This window comes from Vigna umbellata, chromosome 4 (assembly GCF_029865625.1).
Source record: "Vigna umbellata cultivar VRB3 chromosome 4, Vumbellata_1.0, whole genome shotgun sequence".
NCBI lineage: Eukaryota > Viridiplantae > Streptophyta > Magnoliopsida > Fabales > Fabaceae > Vigna > Vigna umbellata.
In genome coordinates, this window is record NC_142168.1 from 65,085,740 (window position 1) to 65,107,126 (window position 21,387).

Here is a 21,387-nt window from a genome sequence, read left to right on the forward strand (position 1 = left end):
TATTTTTTGTAGTTTTTATAAGAAAGAAGAAAAGGTTTTTAGCACAAGGACGACGCGAGCGGTCACACGTGTGCCTTAACCTTTAGACGTATTTTTGTAATTTTATTAAAGAAGAAGAAGAAGGGGTTTCTAGCACAAGGACAACGCGAGCGGTCACACGTGTGCTTAACCTTTAAAAATATATTTTTGTATTTTTTATAAAGGAAAGAGAAAAGAAGAAGAAAAGGTTTTAGCACAAGGACGATGCGTGCGATCACACGTGTGCCTAAACCTTTTAAAATATTTTTGTATTTGTATTTTTTTCTAGAAAAGAAGAAGAAAAGGTTTTAGCACAAGGACGATGCGTGCGATCACACATGTGCCTAAACCTTTTAAAATATGTTTGTAAATTTTGTATATATAAATATTTTATTTTTTATGTATTATTAAATATGCATTTTAAAATAAATAGATATTTAGAATAAATAAATAAAATAAAAATAAAATAAAATAAAATAAAAAAAAAAACAATAACAACAATAAAAATAATAAAATAAAAAAAAAATAGAATAAGATGAATAAGGGAACAAAATAGAATAAACAAAGAAAAGCAAATAAATAAATAAGTAATAAAAATAAAACAAAAAGTGGGGGTGCCTAAATGAGAAACTGGGGTGTCTAAACTACCTTTTTTTATTTTTTTTGTAAATGAACTGGGCCAAAACCCAAGCTAAAAGGGGGTGTGGAAGTGAGAAACAGGGGTGTCTATACTAAAATGGTTTCTAACAACGGACTGGGCCTAAACCCAAGTCGAAAGGGGTGTGAGATACGAATAACAGGGGGTGCAGAACCAAACTGTTTGATTTTTATTTTGGGCTCGGCCCAGCACTGCGGATGTATGGGGGTGCGCGGGTGAAGAATGGGGGTTGCGCAAAGAGGGCAGGGTCAGCGACAGGCCCAAGGCCTTTTCATTCTCAGATCTTTTTTGTTTGCAGAAACGAACGGGCTTAAGCCCAAACAGGATGGGAAGTGTGAATGGAGTTGCGTGTGTGGCAATAGAAGGAAAGGGGCAGCCCATACCAGCCCCAAGGCCTCTCAACTCCAATCAGAAGGGTTCCTCCAACTTCTTCTCATTTTCGTAAGCAGTGCTGAGACTCATATCTTCTCCTCACAGAGACACTCACCTTTGCTACCCACGGCCGTGCCACTGCTTCTCCGATCCGGCCACCGCGCCGCTGCTTCTCCGCCGTCAGCCTTGGAGGCCGCCACGACGCTACCCTCTTACCTTCCCTGCGCGCATACAGCTACTTCTGCCAAACCGGTTGCCGCGAAGAGGCTCCCCGCTTGGTCCGTGATGTCGCCGGTGACCCCCAAACGCCACCGGGCTCGCCGTTGGCCGCGGCGTCAGATCTCCCGTCTTGCACCCTTTCCGCGCGATAGAGGAGAACCCGCTCCGATCCGAGAACGACACCGACCGTCGCCACTGCTTGCTCGAACCAGCTGCCGCGCCGCCGCTTCTCTTTCGTCTCTCTGCAACAACGGCAACCCAGGGAGGGTTTCACTTCCGCCGCGCCTGCACACGGGCCACCGCCTCCTTCTCTGAGCCGAGATTTTCTTCTTCTTATCATTTTTTGTTGATTGATCAGAACTTAGAAGTTGATTTGTTCATTCTCTGCTTTCCACTTGGCTGGTTCTGTTTACTTGGATGTTTTCTGGGTGCAAGCAAAAGGATACAGAAATCTTTGTGTGTTTGATTAGATTATGAGAAAAGGATGAGTAAAGTTGAGAAATGGATTCATGGGGAAGGCGGATAGGATGTGCGAATTGGGAGTGGAAAGAAAAGATGATTGGAAGGGTGTTGGTAGTAACCATGAGTGTCAAAACATGACAATGGGTGAATCTGGATGGTGAAAGGGGTATCCGACAAGTGAATGAGGCATCAATGTGATTTTGAGCGTTGATAGGTGTAGTGGATGATGGGTTATGTTTGTTGAGGCGGTCACGGGTGAGCGCAATGTGGAGAGTCCAAACGGTTGATGGTGGCTGGCGAGGGAAGGGGACGAAGGTTAGAGTCTCTATTGTTACACAGAGATTAGGAAAATGAATAGAGTGAGGAGGTAAGTTGGCGAATGATAGGCTCGTGTGATGTGAGGAAATGTACGCCTATCTTTAATTGTTAGCTAAATGGATGAAATTTGCAGGCATTGAAACTGCATTTCGGGTGCAGTTTTGATTAACAGAGGAAGGCAAGCAAACAAGCAAACGCACAAACATATACATTGATCTCACATCAATCGTTCAACACTCAGCACGCATAAGGAAAGTATATCTACGGGCATGACCAAAGAGCTTAGGTATATGAAGACTTACCTTCGCAGCTTCAAGATGCCTTTCTTCTTGGATTTTAATTCCTTTTCTCTCCTCAGTTGAACTTCTCCTTTTCTAATAACCAAAATGATCTTGCCGGCGCCGGGAAGTGAAGTGGACTGGGTAGCTATGGTTTTTTTCTCTTTTTTTCTCTCGCCTCCTCTTCTCTCCGTGATGGTCTTCCCCCTCCTTTCTCCTTTTTGACCGTGATGAAAAAAACCTTTTCAAAAGCCAACCCAAACTTCTCTGTCCTGCATCCTGTGAGATATCTTCTGGCATAGGATTTCCCTTTTGTTTTTTTCTTTCTTTGATGTTCACTGTATCGGCCATCAGTAGGCAGAAGCTTGCTTTCAAAAAAACATTCTCCTTTGATGTATACTTGCAGTCGTAAGTAGGGAATTATAGGAAGAGGAGCCTCTGCCTTTTGTTACTGCCATTGTAAATGTCCATTTTGAGCATTGTTTTTTGTAAATTGTATACGCTACTTTTTGCCTTTTCTCTGAACATTGCATACTGTTGTTTTACGCTGCAGGATGGAGTTGACCTTATTTTTTTTCTTTTCCTTTTTTTTCTTTTTTTTTTTCGTTTCAAAATAAAATTAGGTAACTAATATATATATATATATATGTAATAAAATAAATAAATAAATAAGAAGGTAAAATTAAAATATAAATTAAAAATAAAAATGAAAGAAAATAACATAAAATAAAATAATAAATAAATAAGAAGGTAAAAATAAAGTATAAATTAAAAATAAAAATGAAAGAAAATAACATAAAATAAAATAAACCTATTATAGTCAATCCGGACGAAATTGGGTGTTGACACCAAGGTATTGACCTATTTTAACCTACTAAAAACTTGTCAAGATGTAAATAATTTGAAGGTACCAAGTTTATACAATGCAAATTTATAACTAAAAGAATATAATGAAAGAATTTGAAGTACAAAATTCCCAGATAATTACAATTGCAATTGAAATTAGCATCTACTGTTATATAATAATGTTATCTAAACTATTAACACGCTAAGCTAGGTCAGTGTAACTACATTCAAAATAAGCAAATCATATCCACATAAAACTTAAGCTAGCCATCATGCACGGTGCATCTCAAACCCAAGAACATTAGAAATGAACACCTCATAGGACAAATAGAAAGTCAATTTAGATTTACATAGTAGCATTAAAGACATGTCAAATAGTAACTAAAACCAAAAGAATCTAATACTTGAAGTAATCAGCACAAGTCCAAATTACTTATGGAACTTAAGGAAGAGTAATGAGAGAGTGATATTGGGGAAACTAAAGAAAGAGTGCCAAGAGAAGGGTTTCGTGCAAAGTGATTCTAGGAGAGGGAATAGTCGAATTTTGACCTCATTTCATCGAAGAACTTACCTACACTCGTAAATCTGCCGATAAATTAAAACACCAATAAGTTATTGACAGATATATCCGTTAATAAATGAAACAGTAGAGTCAATCAATTTTTCCATCGGTAATCAACATTTACCCGCAAATCTTAGACCATTAATAATTATCCAAAGGTAAAATGATTATTTACTGTATAGTGTATTACTGCATCTTTATATACTTCATCTTCTTCAAAACCGAAACATATTACGCAAGTTAAAACACCGAAATATATCCATTTAAATTTATGGTGATCTTTAAAAATTTTATCATTATAAGCAATATATATATATATATATATATATATATATATATATATATATATATATATATATATATATATATATATATATATATATTGGTTAGTATACTACATATTTTATGATATGGTTAGTTATATAACGTAGGGTGTTACATCCTCATTAAGTAGTGTCACTAATTTAATAATTTGTTTAAAATATGAAAGTCAAGCTTCCATCATTTTTCTAAATTTCATGATGCTACACTATAACCAAACAAACTGCACAAAACAAACAACTTTTAACCACTCCATTCTCTTATATTTAATTCTCTACATTTGTTTCATGAACACTATAAATTGAGATCATAATAAGCAGTAACAAAAGCAGCTTCAAGAAGCTAAATCAGTCTATAGTTCAAGGTAAGTTTTTGAACAATATTTTGAATCATGGCGACACCAGAAAAGAGGCTTTCAAGAGGTTTAAATGCAAGAAGCATAGGGTCAGGCAAGGAAACCATAGTTTTGTGTCATGGGTTTGGAACGGACCAATCGATATGGCACAAAATCATTCCCCTTTTGGCAGAAAGTTACACTCTGGTTCTCTTTGATTGGCCTTTTTCTGGGGCTGTGACTGATAAGAGCCTTTATGAGCATGCCAAGTACACCTCCTTTGAACCTTATGCTGATGATTTGATCACTGTCATAGATGAGATGGACCTCAACTCTGTCACTTTTGTTGGACATTCCATGTCTGCTATGATTGGTTGCATTGCCTCCATTAAAAGACCTCACCTCTTCAATAATCTCATTCTTGTTACTGCTTCTCCAAGGTCACTTCTACTTCTATTCAAACATCTTCTTAACTTGTTTTTTTCTTCTTAATTTTAGTTCTTTTTTTTTATTGTTAAAGACCATACTCTTGAAACATTAGTATTCATTATATATGTTGGTTTAAATGCATTTGTAGTCTTTTTTTTATTGGAGAAAATTTCCCTTTTATCTCTCAAATATTAAATAAATTTTTTTAGATTTTGTGATTTGAATAAATTGTCTTTATAGTTCCTTAGTCAAAATATTGTAGGAGATTTTATTTATGTGACTAACTTATTGCATGTGTTTACATGAAAGTCTATCGTGATTTGTATTCTAATTATTAAATATCTTATAATATGTAGTTTTCTTTTAAAAATATTTTCTTAAAGACATTTATACAGAAGACAGATGAATTAAGTAGTTAATTTTAAAATAGTTTTTTTTTTAAATTATTACATAAAAACTTTCTTACGTATTTTCTCTAAATCTGTGATTTAAATTTATGCATAGGATAATTTTTATTTTATAAAAGCTATTCATTCTTTTTTCTTAGAAGTGATTACAAATAAGTTTATCCAAACAGCTCTTGGAAATCAAGGAGGAAATATCTTGTTCTACATCTTTTAATTAAAAAGCATTAACCTTCAACATTAATTCTTCCTTTTGGTGAATAAATGTTAAAACAAAGCTGTTAAACTTACTTTAATGAGGTCACCCAACATTTCACGCCATAATATAGAAATATTAATTGAAAAACAAATGTCAAAATATCTTAATAACTATATTTTAAATTTAATTTATACGTAAATTGAGTTTAGGTTTTTAATCATTCTTATTAAAATAAATCTTCTCAATAATTCTAAAAATGAATTTAAACCTATCTCAATCTCACTAATTAATATATATATATATATATATATATATATATATATATATAAACATTAATAAATCATACACGAAAGAGTTTCTACTTATGTATATGCTATTCTTTTATTTTTCTCCTTGAAAATTTAAGAGAAAATTGTAAAAACAGTTCAAAAACTCTTTTAGATAATTTTTTTATACTTTTATATTCAACTTTTTTGTGTAAATCAATTTTTAACTTATAGAAGACAAGTTTTTTTTCTTATTTTTCATTAGAAGTAATTATAAAAAAGTATTGTGTAGCTTTCCTAATGTGTCGTTGACTCGAATCTTTGTTGCAATACTTTGAAAAGTTCTGATTCGGAAGTTTGCGGCATTTATATTCATTTTTATAAACCAAGCAGGCCTAGCCGGCCAACTCCTTTAAAAATTAAGATGATAAATAATATCTATATTTTTTAAAAATTTAATAATAATAATAATAAAAATAATAACATAATGCAACATGTTTTTATTAATATTTATTTTTTTTATTATTATTAATAAAGATCACATAAGTTTTGAGACGAAAACTTTTCTACATTTTACTATTTTCAGAATTAACACATATATAATAACTCTATATATATTTTGAAGAAGCCATATTGTATACATAAATTTATTGTATTTACTTGGGAAAATGATTTTCTTTAACAGTATGATGAGATGACATGCACAGGTATATAAACACAGATGATTACTTGGGTGGTTTTGAGAGGTCAAGCGTTGATGAAATGGTCTCAACCGTAGAGCTGCAATATGAAAGTTGGTGTTCGGCCTATGCTCCCATTGCAGTGGATAAAAATGATGGTGCCTCTGTTGAGAAATTCCATAGCTGCTTGAAAAGCATGGGTGGTGAAGTTGCACTCTCTTTAGCCAAAACTGTGTTTTACAGTGACTACAGAGACATGCTTGAGAAGGTTGAAACACCATGCACCATCATCCAATCAAGCAATGACATGGCAGTTCCAGTTGGCATAGGGCAGTACTTGGAGAAGAAGATCAAAGGGGTGGCCACTTTGGAGATCATAGACATGGTTGGCCATTTCCCTCAGCTCACTGCACACCTTAAGCTAGTTGAGCTGGTGAAAGCTGTTGTGGGAATTTAGATCACTTTGGTATGTAATATTCATCTTCATTGTGTCAAATCTTGTTTCCTGAAATTTGTGTTTCAATGTGTTTGTGTGGAAGTGAACATGGGAAAGTCACTGGTGGGTTGTAGTGTTGTTTTTTTTACTATTAACTCTGAAATTGTCCCCATAAGCCTAATACTTGTTATCCTCAGTCTAAACTAAATAATGGTACGAGTATCGGTGCCGCATCGTCATAATGCTTAATACATTTCTTTTTCTATTAATAATAATTAAAAAAATACTTAAATATCATTTTAAAGGTATGAGCCTTAATGTAATAGTTCGCATCATCATAGCACTTAATATCTTTCTTTCTTTTAACAATAATTAAAAATAAGATCGTTTTAAAGATTGAGTACTTGTGTGATCATTTGCATTGTCCTAATGCTCGATACTTTTTGTTTCTAAAGGGATTAAAATATATTTCTAAAGGTATGAGTACTCGAGTGACCGTCCGCTTCGGCCTAATACTCATTACCTTCTTTTTCACAACCATGCTAAAAATACCAAAAAATATAATATCTTCAAAAACTAAACCATCCACATTTTCGAGCAAACAAACAATCTTTCAACCAAAACCATGTGATCCCTGATTTTCTATTATGAATGGAGATACGTGAGAGCAAGGTCAATACTTGTCAGGTTCACTTCTCAAAAATCCAAATCATTTTCAAAAATTATTCTCAAACAGTTTCATAAAGAACTATGTAACCCTGATTTCTTATTCTAAATGAGAATACGTATGAGCAAGGTCAATCCTTGTCGAACCCCAAAAAACTAAAAAATATATTTTGTTACTTTAGAGTTATCTTTTCGGGGATAGTTAAACATTTTGAAAATCATGCCACACTTTCGCGTATTTAATTAAGGGCACTGTCTTCGAGCAGACACGGTAGGGTGCTAATACCTTTCCTACGAGTAATTGACTCCCAAACCTAGAATTCAGTTTTCGCATATCATGTCTTCCTTTATGATTTTTTTTGTAGTTTTCCAAAATAAACTATAGTCACGACTCCAAAATCTCTTTTTCAAACCCGTCTTTTTTTGTTCGTTGTCCCGTCACATTCCAGTTGTGACACTAAACAAAGCGCAATTAAGAAAAGCTTTACATAGGCTAAATAATATCTTGTACCAAAAGACATTTTCATCTAACTATGAAACTTTTATGAACTATTTGGTATCTCTATTAGAATGCTTAAACGATCAAATCTTTCTTGAGTAATAGAAAATTTGAGCTTTATAGTTATTCTGAATGCGCATTAAAGGGCATTAAATGCACAACGTTTCAAAACAACAAAAGTGATAAGAAAAAGGATATATATATATATATATATATATATATATATATGTCTGCATGCATATCTATTATATTATGTGTAGATTACCTATGTCAAGCATTCACCTACTCTATCATATACAACTCAGAAGTGGATGTTAGAGAAAAAGAAGACATTCACGCAATGTTCTCTCTATAAAACCTACGAAAAGACTAAGAAGATCCAAAGATCAAAACTACTATGTAAGGAAGCTTGATCAAAAGAAACTTGGTGATTGAAAAATATTTATTTCAAAATTGGAAGTTTGAAACATAACTTTCTAATTCACATGTTTTCAAACCCCTCTCTAGTGGGAAGATTTGAACCCTTGCCCTTGAAATGCACACCCACACCAGAACCATCATGCTACAAGCTTTTCTTTGTCCATTACATACAAAACAACACACAGAAATTTTACAAATAACAATTGATTCACACATTAAACAATAGATTAACAAAACCATTAATTAATTTATTTTCTCGATAATATTGGAACAGTAGACCACTAGCTCACACTTGTGAAAACATGCTCTTTCAGATAAATCAAAATACAATATTTTATTTACCCTTTACAACTTCTCCTGATCTTACATACCACTGCCCAATAGAGGTGTCAATTTGACCCATGACCCTGGGGCTAGCCCTAACCCACTCTTGAAAAAGCCCCCTCTTAAGAAGCCCCTCAAATGGGGGCCAAAAAAAAGCCCCAACCCCCAAAGCCCCCTCTCAAGGGGGTTAGGGTCAGGGTTAAGGTGGGTTTAGCCCACTAAATTTTTTTTGGAAACTAAACTTCAACATTCTTAATAGTAACTATTAAAAGTACTAAATTTTATATTCATGTAATTGATTTCTTATTTCAAATTATTAAATAAAACTAATTAATTATAGTATAATAGAATATTTAATATTCAAAATAACCACTTTTTTAAATAATTAAAAACAATTGCAAACCACACACTTAATTTTATACAACTAAATAGTATTACAAATTTATTTTACTGAAATATTATAAAAATATGTTTTATTTTGTTGTCAATTTTAATAAAATTATGTCTTATGTTGCAGACACCAATTATTAGAAAATTATATATAATTAGTAATATCAAAATAATCCCAAAGAGAGATAATAACATATTAATTTGATTTAATATTTGCATTGCTTTTACAGTTCTTAAAAAGAATCACTGTTTTGTTTCCTCGACTTCTAAAATATCACTCAATCTGCTTTTAATTATTTAAAATTAAAAATAATTCAAAAATTTATTATATAAAATTTTTTGATCAAAAATAGTATTAATATTTTATGTGTAAATTAAACTTATGTTTTATTTTGTTTTTTTCTCTCTGATAATCTTTTCTCAAAATCACCATAAGATATATTATAAAAAGAAAGTTAATTTCTTAAAAATTTATAAAAAAATGAAAATTTTAAATAGACCTAAAGTACTAAAGAATGACAAATGTTATAGTGTTTCAATTCTTTAACTAACACATTAAATAATTTATTTTTAACTTTCAACTAGAACACATAACATAAATGTATGTTTATTTTTATGTTTATATTTATGTTTATGACATTTAAAATGTAAACATTTTGAGTGAGTAGTACGACGAGATTGAATTCTATGGGCGAATACAACTTCAGTCTGCAAAGGTTTATGAGTTTTTTCTTTTTATTTATTATTTTTGTTATGAACATGATTTGTTGAGTATAAAATGAAAAAGAAAATCATTTATATTTAATTTCTTTTTCAATAACTTTCTAAGAAAATAAAGAAGCCTATTTTTTTTTTAAATTAAGAGCTTCAATTAGAGAAAATCTTCTCTTAAATTTCAATTAGGATAATTTTAGATAAAAAGTTAATTTCTTACTTATAACTTAAAAAAAAGTGAAATTAAATATTTAAATTTCAAATTTATAAAATGATCCTTTAATTATATACTTAGAGAATGTAACTCAATAAATATTATCATTTTGCTTTTGCTTCTTGATTTTAGAACTCTCCTCTTATAAAAATTTCAATTTATTTTCTATAGTAACTATTTTTGTAACAAATTAGAAGTTAATTATATGTTTTCTTGTATTCAAAATGAACATTTTTTCTAAAAAAAAAGGCCCATGGGTTGGCCCTGACCCACAGGGCTTTTGAAGATATTTTGGTCCCGTGAGCTTTTTCTACAAGGAGCTTTTTGGCCCTGTGGATTTTTTTGGCCCCAACCCATGTGGATTAGGGCCAAACCATGTAAGGAGGACCAAATTGACAGGTATACTGCCCAGTGCGCCCCAAACTAATATATAACTCAAAACATACTATATAACCATTTTTTAATTCTTATGGTAGCTCTCCCACATATAAAAATTAACAATCACTTATAAAATTATTACATTTATTCACCTAATCCATTTAAATTATAATATATTCATATAATTATTATTATTTTTTTAAATATTCCGGTTCTTACAAACCTACTTAGGCTCATTTCGCTCGCTTCGCATAACATGTTGTCTGTATTATGTGAATTTGTATTCAAATTTGTCCATAACTTGCTATTTATCTATTAATATACTAATTCTATTTAACAATGTTAGGTACTTGAAATTTAGTTTTTGTTATTGTTTTAGTTATATACATGTCTAACATACTTATATTTAAAAGTTAGAAATTATAAAATTATGAATACTAATTATTTTAAGAAATAAGTTTATAAAATTTATTATTTCTATTAATTTAATTAAATAAAAATAATATTATTAAAATCTTGTATCCTAATATTTTACATAATATATTTGACGAAAAAAATAAAAAACAAATAATTTTATATACAGGTTGGTCTACAGGCTTGTAGGCTTAATGTTACGTAGAGAGATCCAGAAATTAACTTGTATTTTTTTTATATAAGACGAGCCAATCCACCTCCTTTTACCGAGTCAAATGCGAAATAAGTCAAAACATGATGCTAGTATTGTCGTTACTAAACAAAAACAATACAAATCAATTTTAATTAAAAGAAAATAAAAATAAATAAAGAAAGGAGAAACAAATAATATACTTATTCCTTACCTATAATTTACACTATTTTCGTATATCTCGTTTTAGGATAAAGGATAAAATATGTTTTATAAATTTTCCAAGTATTATAGAGAAAAGATTGGAGAAGAGAAAACAAAGAAGGAAGGAAAGAAAATGAAAAAAAAAATATTTGCAATTAGTGTTGGCATCGTGAAAGAAGACAGTGTACTCCTTGCAGTTGTATTCAGCTCTTGAAAGTTTTTCAAGGGCACTTTAAACATTTTGTTTTCATTTAGAAAACAAAAGAAACAAAAAGTAAAAATTCGTTTAATTAAATATTAAAAAGGTAAAAGGTTTTAAAATAATAAAAAAAATGTTTTTATCTCACTTTCGTTTTTCTTGGTATGTCTTACTCACAAATAATGATAAGGTCTATTACCAGTTATTGCTTCCTGCACCCTATCAAATTTCTATCAGCACCTATCACCTGGGGCCCAAGAAAAAATTTCAGTGTTTTGATGGGGGTGTAAGAAGCAACAGCTTTGTCAGATTCAACAGAAGAAGGACGAGGAAGTAAAAACAAAAAAACAAAATTATAAAGAAAAATTAAAGACTAAACAATTTTTTTAAATCTTAACAAATTAAAACTAAAACTAGTTTAATTTTTTTTAACTAACCAAACACTTCCTTAAAACTTTAACATAGGAAAATAATTTCAACAACTTTTTGCAAGGAAGAAGTTATAATTAGTATTGGCATACTCAAGCAAGAGATAAGTTGTGACAATTAAGAATCATGATCCCATTCACCCACCACCCCCCACAAAAATAGTTTTTTTAATTACAAGTAAGCTTGAAAATTGGCTTTGGAACCTTTTGCTTTAAAATTCAATCTCTTGGACCAATTACCATTTCACACTGAGCAACATCTAAAAAGTGTTACTAAAATATAAAATATATTATTAAAATTCAGTACAATTCACATATATTCTATTTTACTAAAAACTTTTAATGATAGTTTTATATATTAATATAAACATTTAAAAATGTTATTAAAATTTTAAATAACATTTTTATTAAAAATGTTTGTAGTAACGTTTTTTTCAATACCAGAGTCACATGATAAATGTATTATAATAATATGCTGTTTTAACATTAAATGGCATTACTAACGTTTTTTTTAGTAACAGACTTTAGTAGAAAACACAAGATTTTATAAATATTATATTGTAACACTCAAAAGAAAAAACTATTTACTATATTATAATCTTAATCGAGGGTTGTATAATGCATGACGTATTATAAAATATATAACATATATATACATATAAATATTTTAAGAGAAAATAAAAATTGTAGTTTATAGTATCTTTTAAATAAACCTCTAAAATAAAATAAATTTATATAGGACAAATAAATATATTATAAATTATTAATATAAAAAAGTCTTATTATGTAAAAAATGTATATTTTTGTGTCAAAATTTATATATGATCTATAAGTGTTAGACATAAAAATCAATTTTTACGTGTGACGCTTGTAAGTTATACATCAATTTGTTTAAAAAGAACTTAGCATGTTCTTCTTTTTCTCTCATTTTCTTCATTGTCAAATAGAAACCCTTGACTAAGCGACAAAGACATGAGTCATTGTGCGCAAACAAAAGCATTGTGTCCATTTATTGCAATTGTTGTTTGTCAAGGTTGCATTTTCTATCATTGAGGTTGTTTTTTTTCTCATCTTCTCCATTATGTGTGACTATTTTAGCTTAATCTATATGATCATGTTGTTTCCAATGAAGCATTGATGCTTAGAAGAGATTTTGATGATGATGTGCTTGAAGACTTGAAGAATCAAATACATTAATTGTTAAAAGCATTCTTTGTAGAAATCATTTGTATAAGAATCATTTTTCAATTCTACGCATTTAGAGCTTTTGTAAGTTATTGAGTTTTTGCGGAATAATCGATTATCATAGGGGATAATTGATTATCACAAGCAAAAATAGAAAAGGATTTGTCTCGACAATAATCGATTATCATAGAGGATAATCGATTATCACCACAAGTTTTGATATTGTCCAGGGTTCAGTAATAATCGATTATCACTAAGGATAATCGATTATCATGTTTTCTAAAAACTCATAATGGCCTAAAATAATCGATTATCACTTTTGATAATTAATTATCTTTGGCGGTTGGAATCTGTCTTTTCATTTTCTAACCTAAACCCTGGCCTATAAATAGAACCCTCATAAACCTTTTAGAGAAGACCTAAACTCTTGAGAGCAAAAAAATTGTTTTGAGGAAGTTCTTAAGTTTAAGTCTTAGCTTAATGAAGTCTTGAGAAAGGATAAGCTTTGAGTTTAGTGTGTCTAAAGGTGCAAGCGATTTTCTGCAAGTTGATTGAGCTATTATTCATTCCATCGTGTGTCAAAGGAAGGTGTTTTCTGTTCTTATTGTTTCATCATTCTCTTTGTAATCTTAAACTGATTTTTAGTGAAAAAGTTAATCACTCTTTTATAGTGATTAATGACTGGACGTAAAATCTTTTCATTTGAACTAGGATAAAATGATTTGTGTGTTTTTCTCTATCCCTTCATCTCTTTATTTTACTCAGCTCAAAGAAAATTTAAAAAGGGAAAACAAAGTTTTAAAAAGAACCAATTCACCCCTCCCCTCTTGGTTATTGTCCGTTATCACACTCTTTAAACATTTCGTTACTCGATACCAATTTCTACACATGCTTTTGAATAAATAACTAAAAATATATAGACAATTATGTTTTACTAAATGTTGTTTTGGTAACTTCTATTAGGTTGTATTTAAATATAGAGTGTTCACATATGATATATTAGTCACATATTTGAAGTTGCTAAGATTTAATGGTTAAAACCTTAAAATGATCATAGCTTAAAAATGAAAGTTATTGAAAATTCGGTGATGAATGCAATGGCATATTCCATAAGGGGTCGGGGTCTGAAATTTTAAAAAATCCATCATTTATGAATTTTTTTTTCTTAGTATTTTTTACCCTCTTTTCTATACTTTACATATTTTTTTGAGATACCCATATTACTTCAAAAGTTTTGAAACCCTTTATGGTGTATTCTTGTATTATATATTGATTTTTCATGGTTTTAGTGGGTAAGTTTTGACAAAAAAAATATAAAACAAACATACCACAAATTTAAGAAATTTATGTCATATATGCACCAAACTTAAATTTACATCTCCCACAATTGTATGTTTGACCTAGGTCACATGTAAAAGGTCTAAAATATCATATGTAAAAAACATTTTTTGTGTTAGTAAATTCATAAGAAATCAAATTTTAATCCAGTAAAACATACGAAAATATTTGCATGTCCCACCATATTAATACCTTTCTAGAAGACTGATATTAAGTATGTTTCACTAAAAAAACATATGATCAAATCTAATACTTAGATTTTCAAGTGAATCTAAGAATCATGGATTAGGGTATCTCCATTACATCCCAGGTCCACACATCTACACATGTGAAAGTGTGTGTCAACCCATGATTTCGTCCGAGTAAATATAAAATAATTTCCAATAAATAAGAATAAGTATTTTAAGTTTTTTTTAAATAATATAATAACAATAAATGAAGCAAAAGACAAAAGGATAAACATAGGGATAGGAAAGTGTAAGGAGAATAGAATATAAATTAAGTTAAAAGGGGTTCACGAGATGAAAACTTGTGCAACAAATGGAAAGAAGATAGATGAAAGAATAGATGGGCTAGAGAGAAAGCTTGATGAGATTCTAAGCTTGTTTAAAACTTCAAGTTCACAAGTTGCCAAGGTATGTAGAATTTTGTACTTCAACCGACCATTATACTGATATCATGCATGTCCTAGTTTACCAAAAATTACTATGGAGAAACTATCTTAAGCTTTTGCTACAAACATGTTTGAAGGTAATATACCATCTCAAAATATTGAGCAACTCTGGTTTGGTGTAGTTATCATTCATCACATTTATCACATTCTTTTCACCCTTTTCTTTCTTTTACTTTCATTCATTATGTATTTCATTCTATCCATAGAGGGACAAGCTTCTAGGGTTGGTTCTATTGTAATTTCATTATAAAATCTGAGGTTAGATTAAAATAATGTAATTATTCTTTTGATTATTGTTTTGGATTATCTTTCATCTATGTCTTTTATCTTTCAATCATGTAAAAAGTAAAGCTTTTACATCATAGCTAATTAGAGAGGTGTTTTAATCTATATGCACGTTGATCATGAGTTTGGAGGTTTTAAATTTTTATTGAGAATATATTTTGGTTAATGTTATGAACTTTCATATGATATAATGAGTTTTTGTTGTTAAGACAAGATCATCTAAAGAGAATAAATTGTCTAACATCTCGAAGTTTCAAAATTATAAAACAACATTCAACGAAATATCATTTAGAGATGTATAGCGTCTGGACAATGTGCATATCAAAATATTCTTACAATGTGCATATCAAAGTATTCTTACTAAACGCTTATAAAACAAATCATGACATGGAAAATATAAAAGAATAAACAACATTTGTCAAAAGCACGTATAGTAAAGAGAAGCCTTAAACGCTATATCTTGTCAACGGTCATTACTTGAAAAAGGTCAAACTTGCACTAAACGCTTATCATATGAAACATACCTCAAGACTATATCAAGGTATAGATCATTAAATTCATGTACATATAGTACCTTGAATGCTCTACTTTTTCCCTCTTTATTTGTGCAAATATTGACAACACCAAGATATACTCAAAAGCACTACACGAGGATCAAAACGACGTTGTGAAAGAGGAAGACATTCTTGGAATGTTTCTAATGTTTTATGTCCTACCATAGTCCTACAAGCTCTAACTGTGAAAGCAATGTTGCTCTTCCCAAGGCATAGAAAAGTACACATCTTCATACAAGATGCCACCTAATCTCAACAAAGTCAACTATTTGATAGCAACCTCCTTGGCTAGGTTGGGCCAAAGCTAGAAGGAAGCAATGGAGATGGTCCATTTGAGTTTAATGGTGCAAAAAATAGTGGGAATAATGGTCCAAGGTGGCGAAAAAATGGTGGGCAAGAAGGTAGGCTCGCGGCCTTGGTGAAAAGGTGGTGGTGATGTAATGTTTGGTGGCTCAAAGAGAGGTTAGGCCAACTCAATGATGAAGGTGACTAAAGGGTCCTTTATGGTTTCTCTAGTCTTGATCAAGGAGAAGTAATGTGGCCAAATTTGGGCAGAATAACCTTACTTAAAATCCAAGATGATTACAAGGGTGGAGACACTTCTTTATATAGGCAAGAGTGTCTCCTAAAACCCTAAAAAAAAGCTAACCGTAAAATATAAGGTATGGACAATAATTTAGAGGCCCTCTATGGTGGAGACAAGTGTCCAAATCATTTCCAATGATGGAAGGACATGTAGCCACTCATAAAGCAAAACATCTCCAATCCTAGAGTATCATGTGGCCACTACTGAAAGGAAATCTTCTCCAATGGAAGTATGACATATGGCACACACTTTCCACATGGTTTGGATGTATAACTTAAAGGAAACCCTACACTAATTAGGCCTTAACACAAGCCTAAGGAAAACCTACACTAAATGGCCGAATATACATGGCCTAAAAACCTAAACTACTTCTTCATCTTCCATGATGGTCCAAGTGAAGCAACACTTTGCTTTACCATCTAAAGATGTTTTTTCTTGTAAGTATTTGGCCATACTTCTAGTTATAGAACCCTTGGCTAGGAGTTTGTCATCATCCCTTCCTACAAAAGGGGTTAGATCACAAATATTTAAAGTGGTACTCACATCATATTCAATTGGCAACTCTAACTATATGCATTGTTATTAATCTTATGGAGGACTCTAAAGGGTCCATCACCATGAGAATTAAGTTCAGATTTCTTTTGTTTTGGAATTCTATTTTGCTCAAATGGAGCCACACCCAATCTCTTTCTTCCAACACCAACTCTATTTTCCCCTTGTTGTTGTATTTGGTATACTCTAGGTTTGTTGTTGAATTTGTGACTTAACTTTTTCATGAATTTTATTCACAAATTTGGACCAAGATACCCCTTACTTATGAATGGAATCACTAGGATTTGGGAGAGGTATGAGGTCCAAAGGAGTGAGAGGATTAAAACCATATACAACCTCAAAAAGAGACATATTGGTGGTTAATAACGTTGTCGTTGACGTGATCAAATTAATACTACTAAATTTTAGCAACTTTAATATGGTTAAGATAGTAGCCAACAAAATAGAAAGGGTAAATTCAACCCTTAGTCGTCTCCCAACGAACACATAATTAATTCTTAACAAATTAGTTCTTATAAAAACTATACAAAAGGGTTAGTAAAACAAAAATAATAAAGATGAAGATCAATAAAAAATTAAAGAACAAAATAACAAAAAGATTGAAAGAAATAAATTCAATAAAGATTTAAAAAGATAAAAAAAACAATGATAAAGAAAATATGTTGATTTCACTGCCTTTTCAAAATAGGATTCATCATTGGTTATCTAAAGATTATTGTTCAATTAATTAATGTCTTAGATTTTCGAATTAAACAATGTAAATTCTCAATTAATTTGTTGGCGTTCTCAGTATCAACCAAAGTATATTCTTAACTAAAAGAAAGAACTTAGTAGATTAATCATAGTCAATTTAACCAAAGTACATTCTTAATTAAATATTACTATGCATAATTATGTATATTCTTTTACCTCTTATATCAAGTAAAAAGTTAATTAACCAAAGTACATTCTTGATTAATTCTTGTTATAGTCTTCACCTTTAATCAAAGTACATTCTCAATTATTGGAAAAAAAACAAACCAAACAAAAAAAAAAAAACAAAAAAAACAAAAAAAACAAAAAAAACACAAAATCATTCAATCACATGAAAGTTTCTAACTTTAATCAAAGTAAAATTCTCAATTAAAATTAAAAACCCTTGGACTCATATGATTTATATGTTATGTATTTAACACCGTGCTAACTTACTTAATATAAAAATCATTAATTTTACTTGATTAAGAAGTTAAAGACATAGATAAAAATAAATCACAACAAGAATCAAAAGAACAAACAAATTAAACAAGAATTCAATTAAGAAATTACAGCCAAATGAACCTCAAAGGCTTAACACTCCATGAAATGTGGAATTAATATGAAACTATAAGAAGAGAGGGTGGAGAACATGAGAGAAAAGAGAGGGCAAAATTTAGAACCCCCAAAGGTTCCTAAGCTCCCTTAATGTATTTCTCTAAGTCTCTTTATATGGAAATTGGGTTGGGCTTGTTTCAGGCTTTTCTGTTGTTGTAATCTTCTTTATGATAATGTAATATCCTCCAATTATCTTCTAAATAATCCAAAATCTTCAAGATATATTTGATTGTTTTGGAGATATAAAAACATTTGAGAAGATATTTGCTAGATTAAAAATGATTTGACAAATATTATCTTCTTATTGATATAATTAAATAAGGTAATTATTCAACAATATAAAATAAAATATCTTAAGATACATTTTCCCCAAATGATCTTTAATTATTAACATTTATCAATTATCAAATCCATGTTCGTAGAAAAAATAGAGAAAATTGCAAGATCCAATTTTTGTTGCTTGTTCCCTCTTTTTGGCTTAGCCAAATTTCTTCACTTTTTCATGCTACGCTTGGATTAACTTCTTGTGGTCTTGATTATTTGATATTATTGGATTTATCTTTTACGATGTCATGAAACATTAACCAATTTATTTCTTCACCTCAATGAGCTCAACTTAGCTGCAGCTGCACTAACACACCTCAAAATATCCAAAGAACATTTATGTAACTAAAAGTTATTTTTAACATGTTTTTGAATGTCATGCTAAATAAACCCAATTATAACAAATCATAATTAAAATATTCTATTAAAGTACAAAAACCAATTAAGAATTCAATACTCAATATCAAGTCTTGATCTAAGATCAGTAGTATGGAAAAAAATGGGCAGCATAACATTACTCAATATCAAAGATGAAATATAAGAGTGAAGACACCTTTATTTATAGGTCAAGGGTGTTTCATTCTAACCCTAAAAGCATGATCTCCAACCTTTGCTTTCATTGACAAAAAATGAGGCCTTCTAAAGAGTGGAAAAGTGTCCAAAAAACCTCTCCAATGATGCGAGGACATGTGGCCACTCACAAAACACAATCCTCTCCATTCCTAGAGTGTACTAAAAGCAAATCCTCTCTAATGGTGGAGGATCAGGTGGCCAGTAACAAAAAGAAATCCTCTCCACTGTTAGGGTGTCATGTGACCACTTCTAAAAAGAAAATTCTCTCCAATGGAAGCATGACACATGGCACACACTTTCCACTTGGTTTGGATGTCTAACTTAAGGAAATTCCTATGCTGCTTATACCTTAAGACAAGCCTTAAACAAACCTACACTACACGGCCGAATACAATGACTTAGATATCCTACACTACTCTTCAATCCATGCTCTATGAATTCTCCAAAGGTGGTCCAAAGGGTAGAGTTTAGACCATCTTCATGGACGACTTCAACTCTTCTTGTAGATGCTTGACCATGACTAGGGGGTATGCCATCATCTCTTTTCCATCATCATCGTCTTCTTCTTCTTGTCTTGTATTTATACACCTTTAGGATATAGTCGTAGTGACGAATCTTGTCTTAAGATTTGATAATATGACCATTTGAAGAAGCTTGTCTTAAGATACGTTCTTTTTTATTTATTGGTGTAGATTTCTGTCATAGGATGAAATCTTTTGTTAAACCAGACGTGCTTTTCAGAACTTTTATCAAAAAACATATTTGACTTCTCATTTGGCACAACTTTTGATAAACTCATCAGTTCTTTTTTTATCTTTTTCTTTTCAACGTTCATTTTGATTCTTATAAGATGAGGTAGATGAACGTTTGTAGTAATTGTCCTACACAAGATAGAATAAAAGCATGTATGTCCTATTTCCTGTTTTCTTTGAGTTTTTTAAAAGCTTTTAGCATTTGTTCAGGTTTTTATGTTTTATAATGTTTTGTTTATGAATGTAGTTGATATTGTTTAGTCTATAAGAGACTTCTTCTTGGTTGATGTTTTACTTGTTCTTTTCATGATTTGTTTAGACGTGTATATTGTGTCACGATTTACCAAGATAAGAACATTCTATGAATGTCTTTCTTGTTAATAACACCTACTACTGATCTATTTAGGGTTTTGATGTATAGTTCATTAATCAGATATCACTTTTTGTTGTTTTTTAATTGAGCCTTTAATGTCATTTAATGCTTGCTCAGAATATCAAAGTGATTTTTGATTTTCTACTATTAAGGTAGCGTTTATCAATTAAGTTTTCCTTCTAAAGGTACCAAGTGTTGAGTAAAGACTTCATCGTTTAGACGAAGTAATGGTTTAGCTCATGGTATTGTTTAGACTGAGTAAACACTTCTTTATATGAAAAGCGTTTAATGTTGTATGTGTTTTCTTCGGTGTTTTAAGTTTTAGTCTTTTATGAAGTTTCTGTCAACAACATCGTCTTGACATTGTTTCATTTTCCCGAGTTTTAAACTGAATACCCTTTAGGTATGATAAAATTTACATGTTTAGTTTCAATTCTCTCAGACGCTTTTGACTTAATAGTCATTTGACATCGCGTATGGGTGTTTTGACTTAGTTGTTTTTCTGTTTCCTAAAATCCTAAGTGTTTTCCTCGGTTGGCCTAATCTTATTGTTTTCTAAGTTCATATCCTAGTTTGACCTTTCTGTGATTCTCTATGTGTTAGACTTCTTTCAGAGGATCGTCTATGTCTTTTCTTTTTAGTGTTTTAGACTTGTTGTGTAGATACATGGTTTTTCTAACTTAGTGTTTTTATCCTAGCTTTTAAGAGGCTTCCTATTGTGTGGTTACCTATTCTTTCTAACTTAGGGTTTTCTATCCTATTGTTTAATGTTTGTTTTATGTTCTTCTAATTTGTGAGACTTCTTCGTTTCATGTTGTTTAGTTAAACTTCAAAACTAAAGTTTTTATAGACGAGTTTGTCTTGTCATAACACTTATGTTATAGTTTGAATTTTTTTTATTTACTCATCTTATAAATCCAGCGTTCAAACACAAACTCACTTACATATATTCTCATTATACACCATTAGACGTTGCTTTGTGAAGATGTGTGGAAAACAC

At 30.8% G+C, this 21,387-nt stretch overlaps 1 protein-coding gene across 1 annotated transcript; it reads left to right on the forward strand.

The window, feature by feature from the left end:
• Positions 1–4,445: 4,445 nt before the first annotated feature.
• LOC148200947 (strigolactone esterase D14-like) lies at positions 4,446–6,989 on the forward strand. The gene is made up of 2 exons (XM_088114611.1): positions 4,446–4,828; positions 6,394–6,989. The coding sequence occupies exons 1-2, from the start codon at positions 4,446–4,448 to the stop codon at positions 6,821–6,823; spliced, it is 813 nt and encodes a 270-aa protein (XP_087970737.1). The 3' UTR covers positions 6,824–6,989.
• The last annotated feature ends 14,398 nt before the right edge of the window (positions 6,990–21,387 follow it).

Coding starts and splice junctions, on each gene's coding strand:
- LOC148200947 (XM_088114611.1), top strand. CDS start 4,446: ATGGCGACACCAGAAAAGAGGCTTTCAAGAGGTTTAAATGCAAGAAGC. Junction 4,829..6,393: donor CTTGTTACTGCTTCTCCAAG/GTCACTTCTACT, acceptor TGACATGCACAG/GTATATAAACACAGATGATT.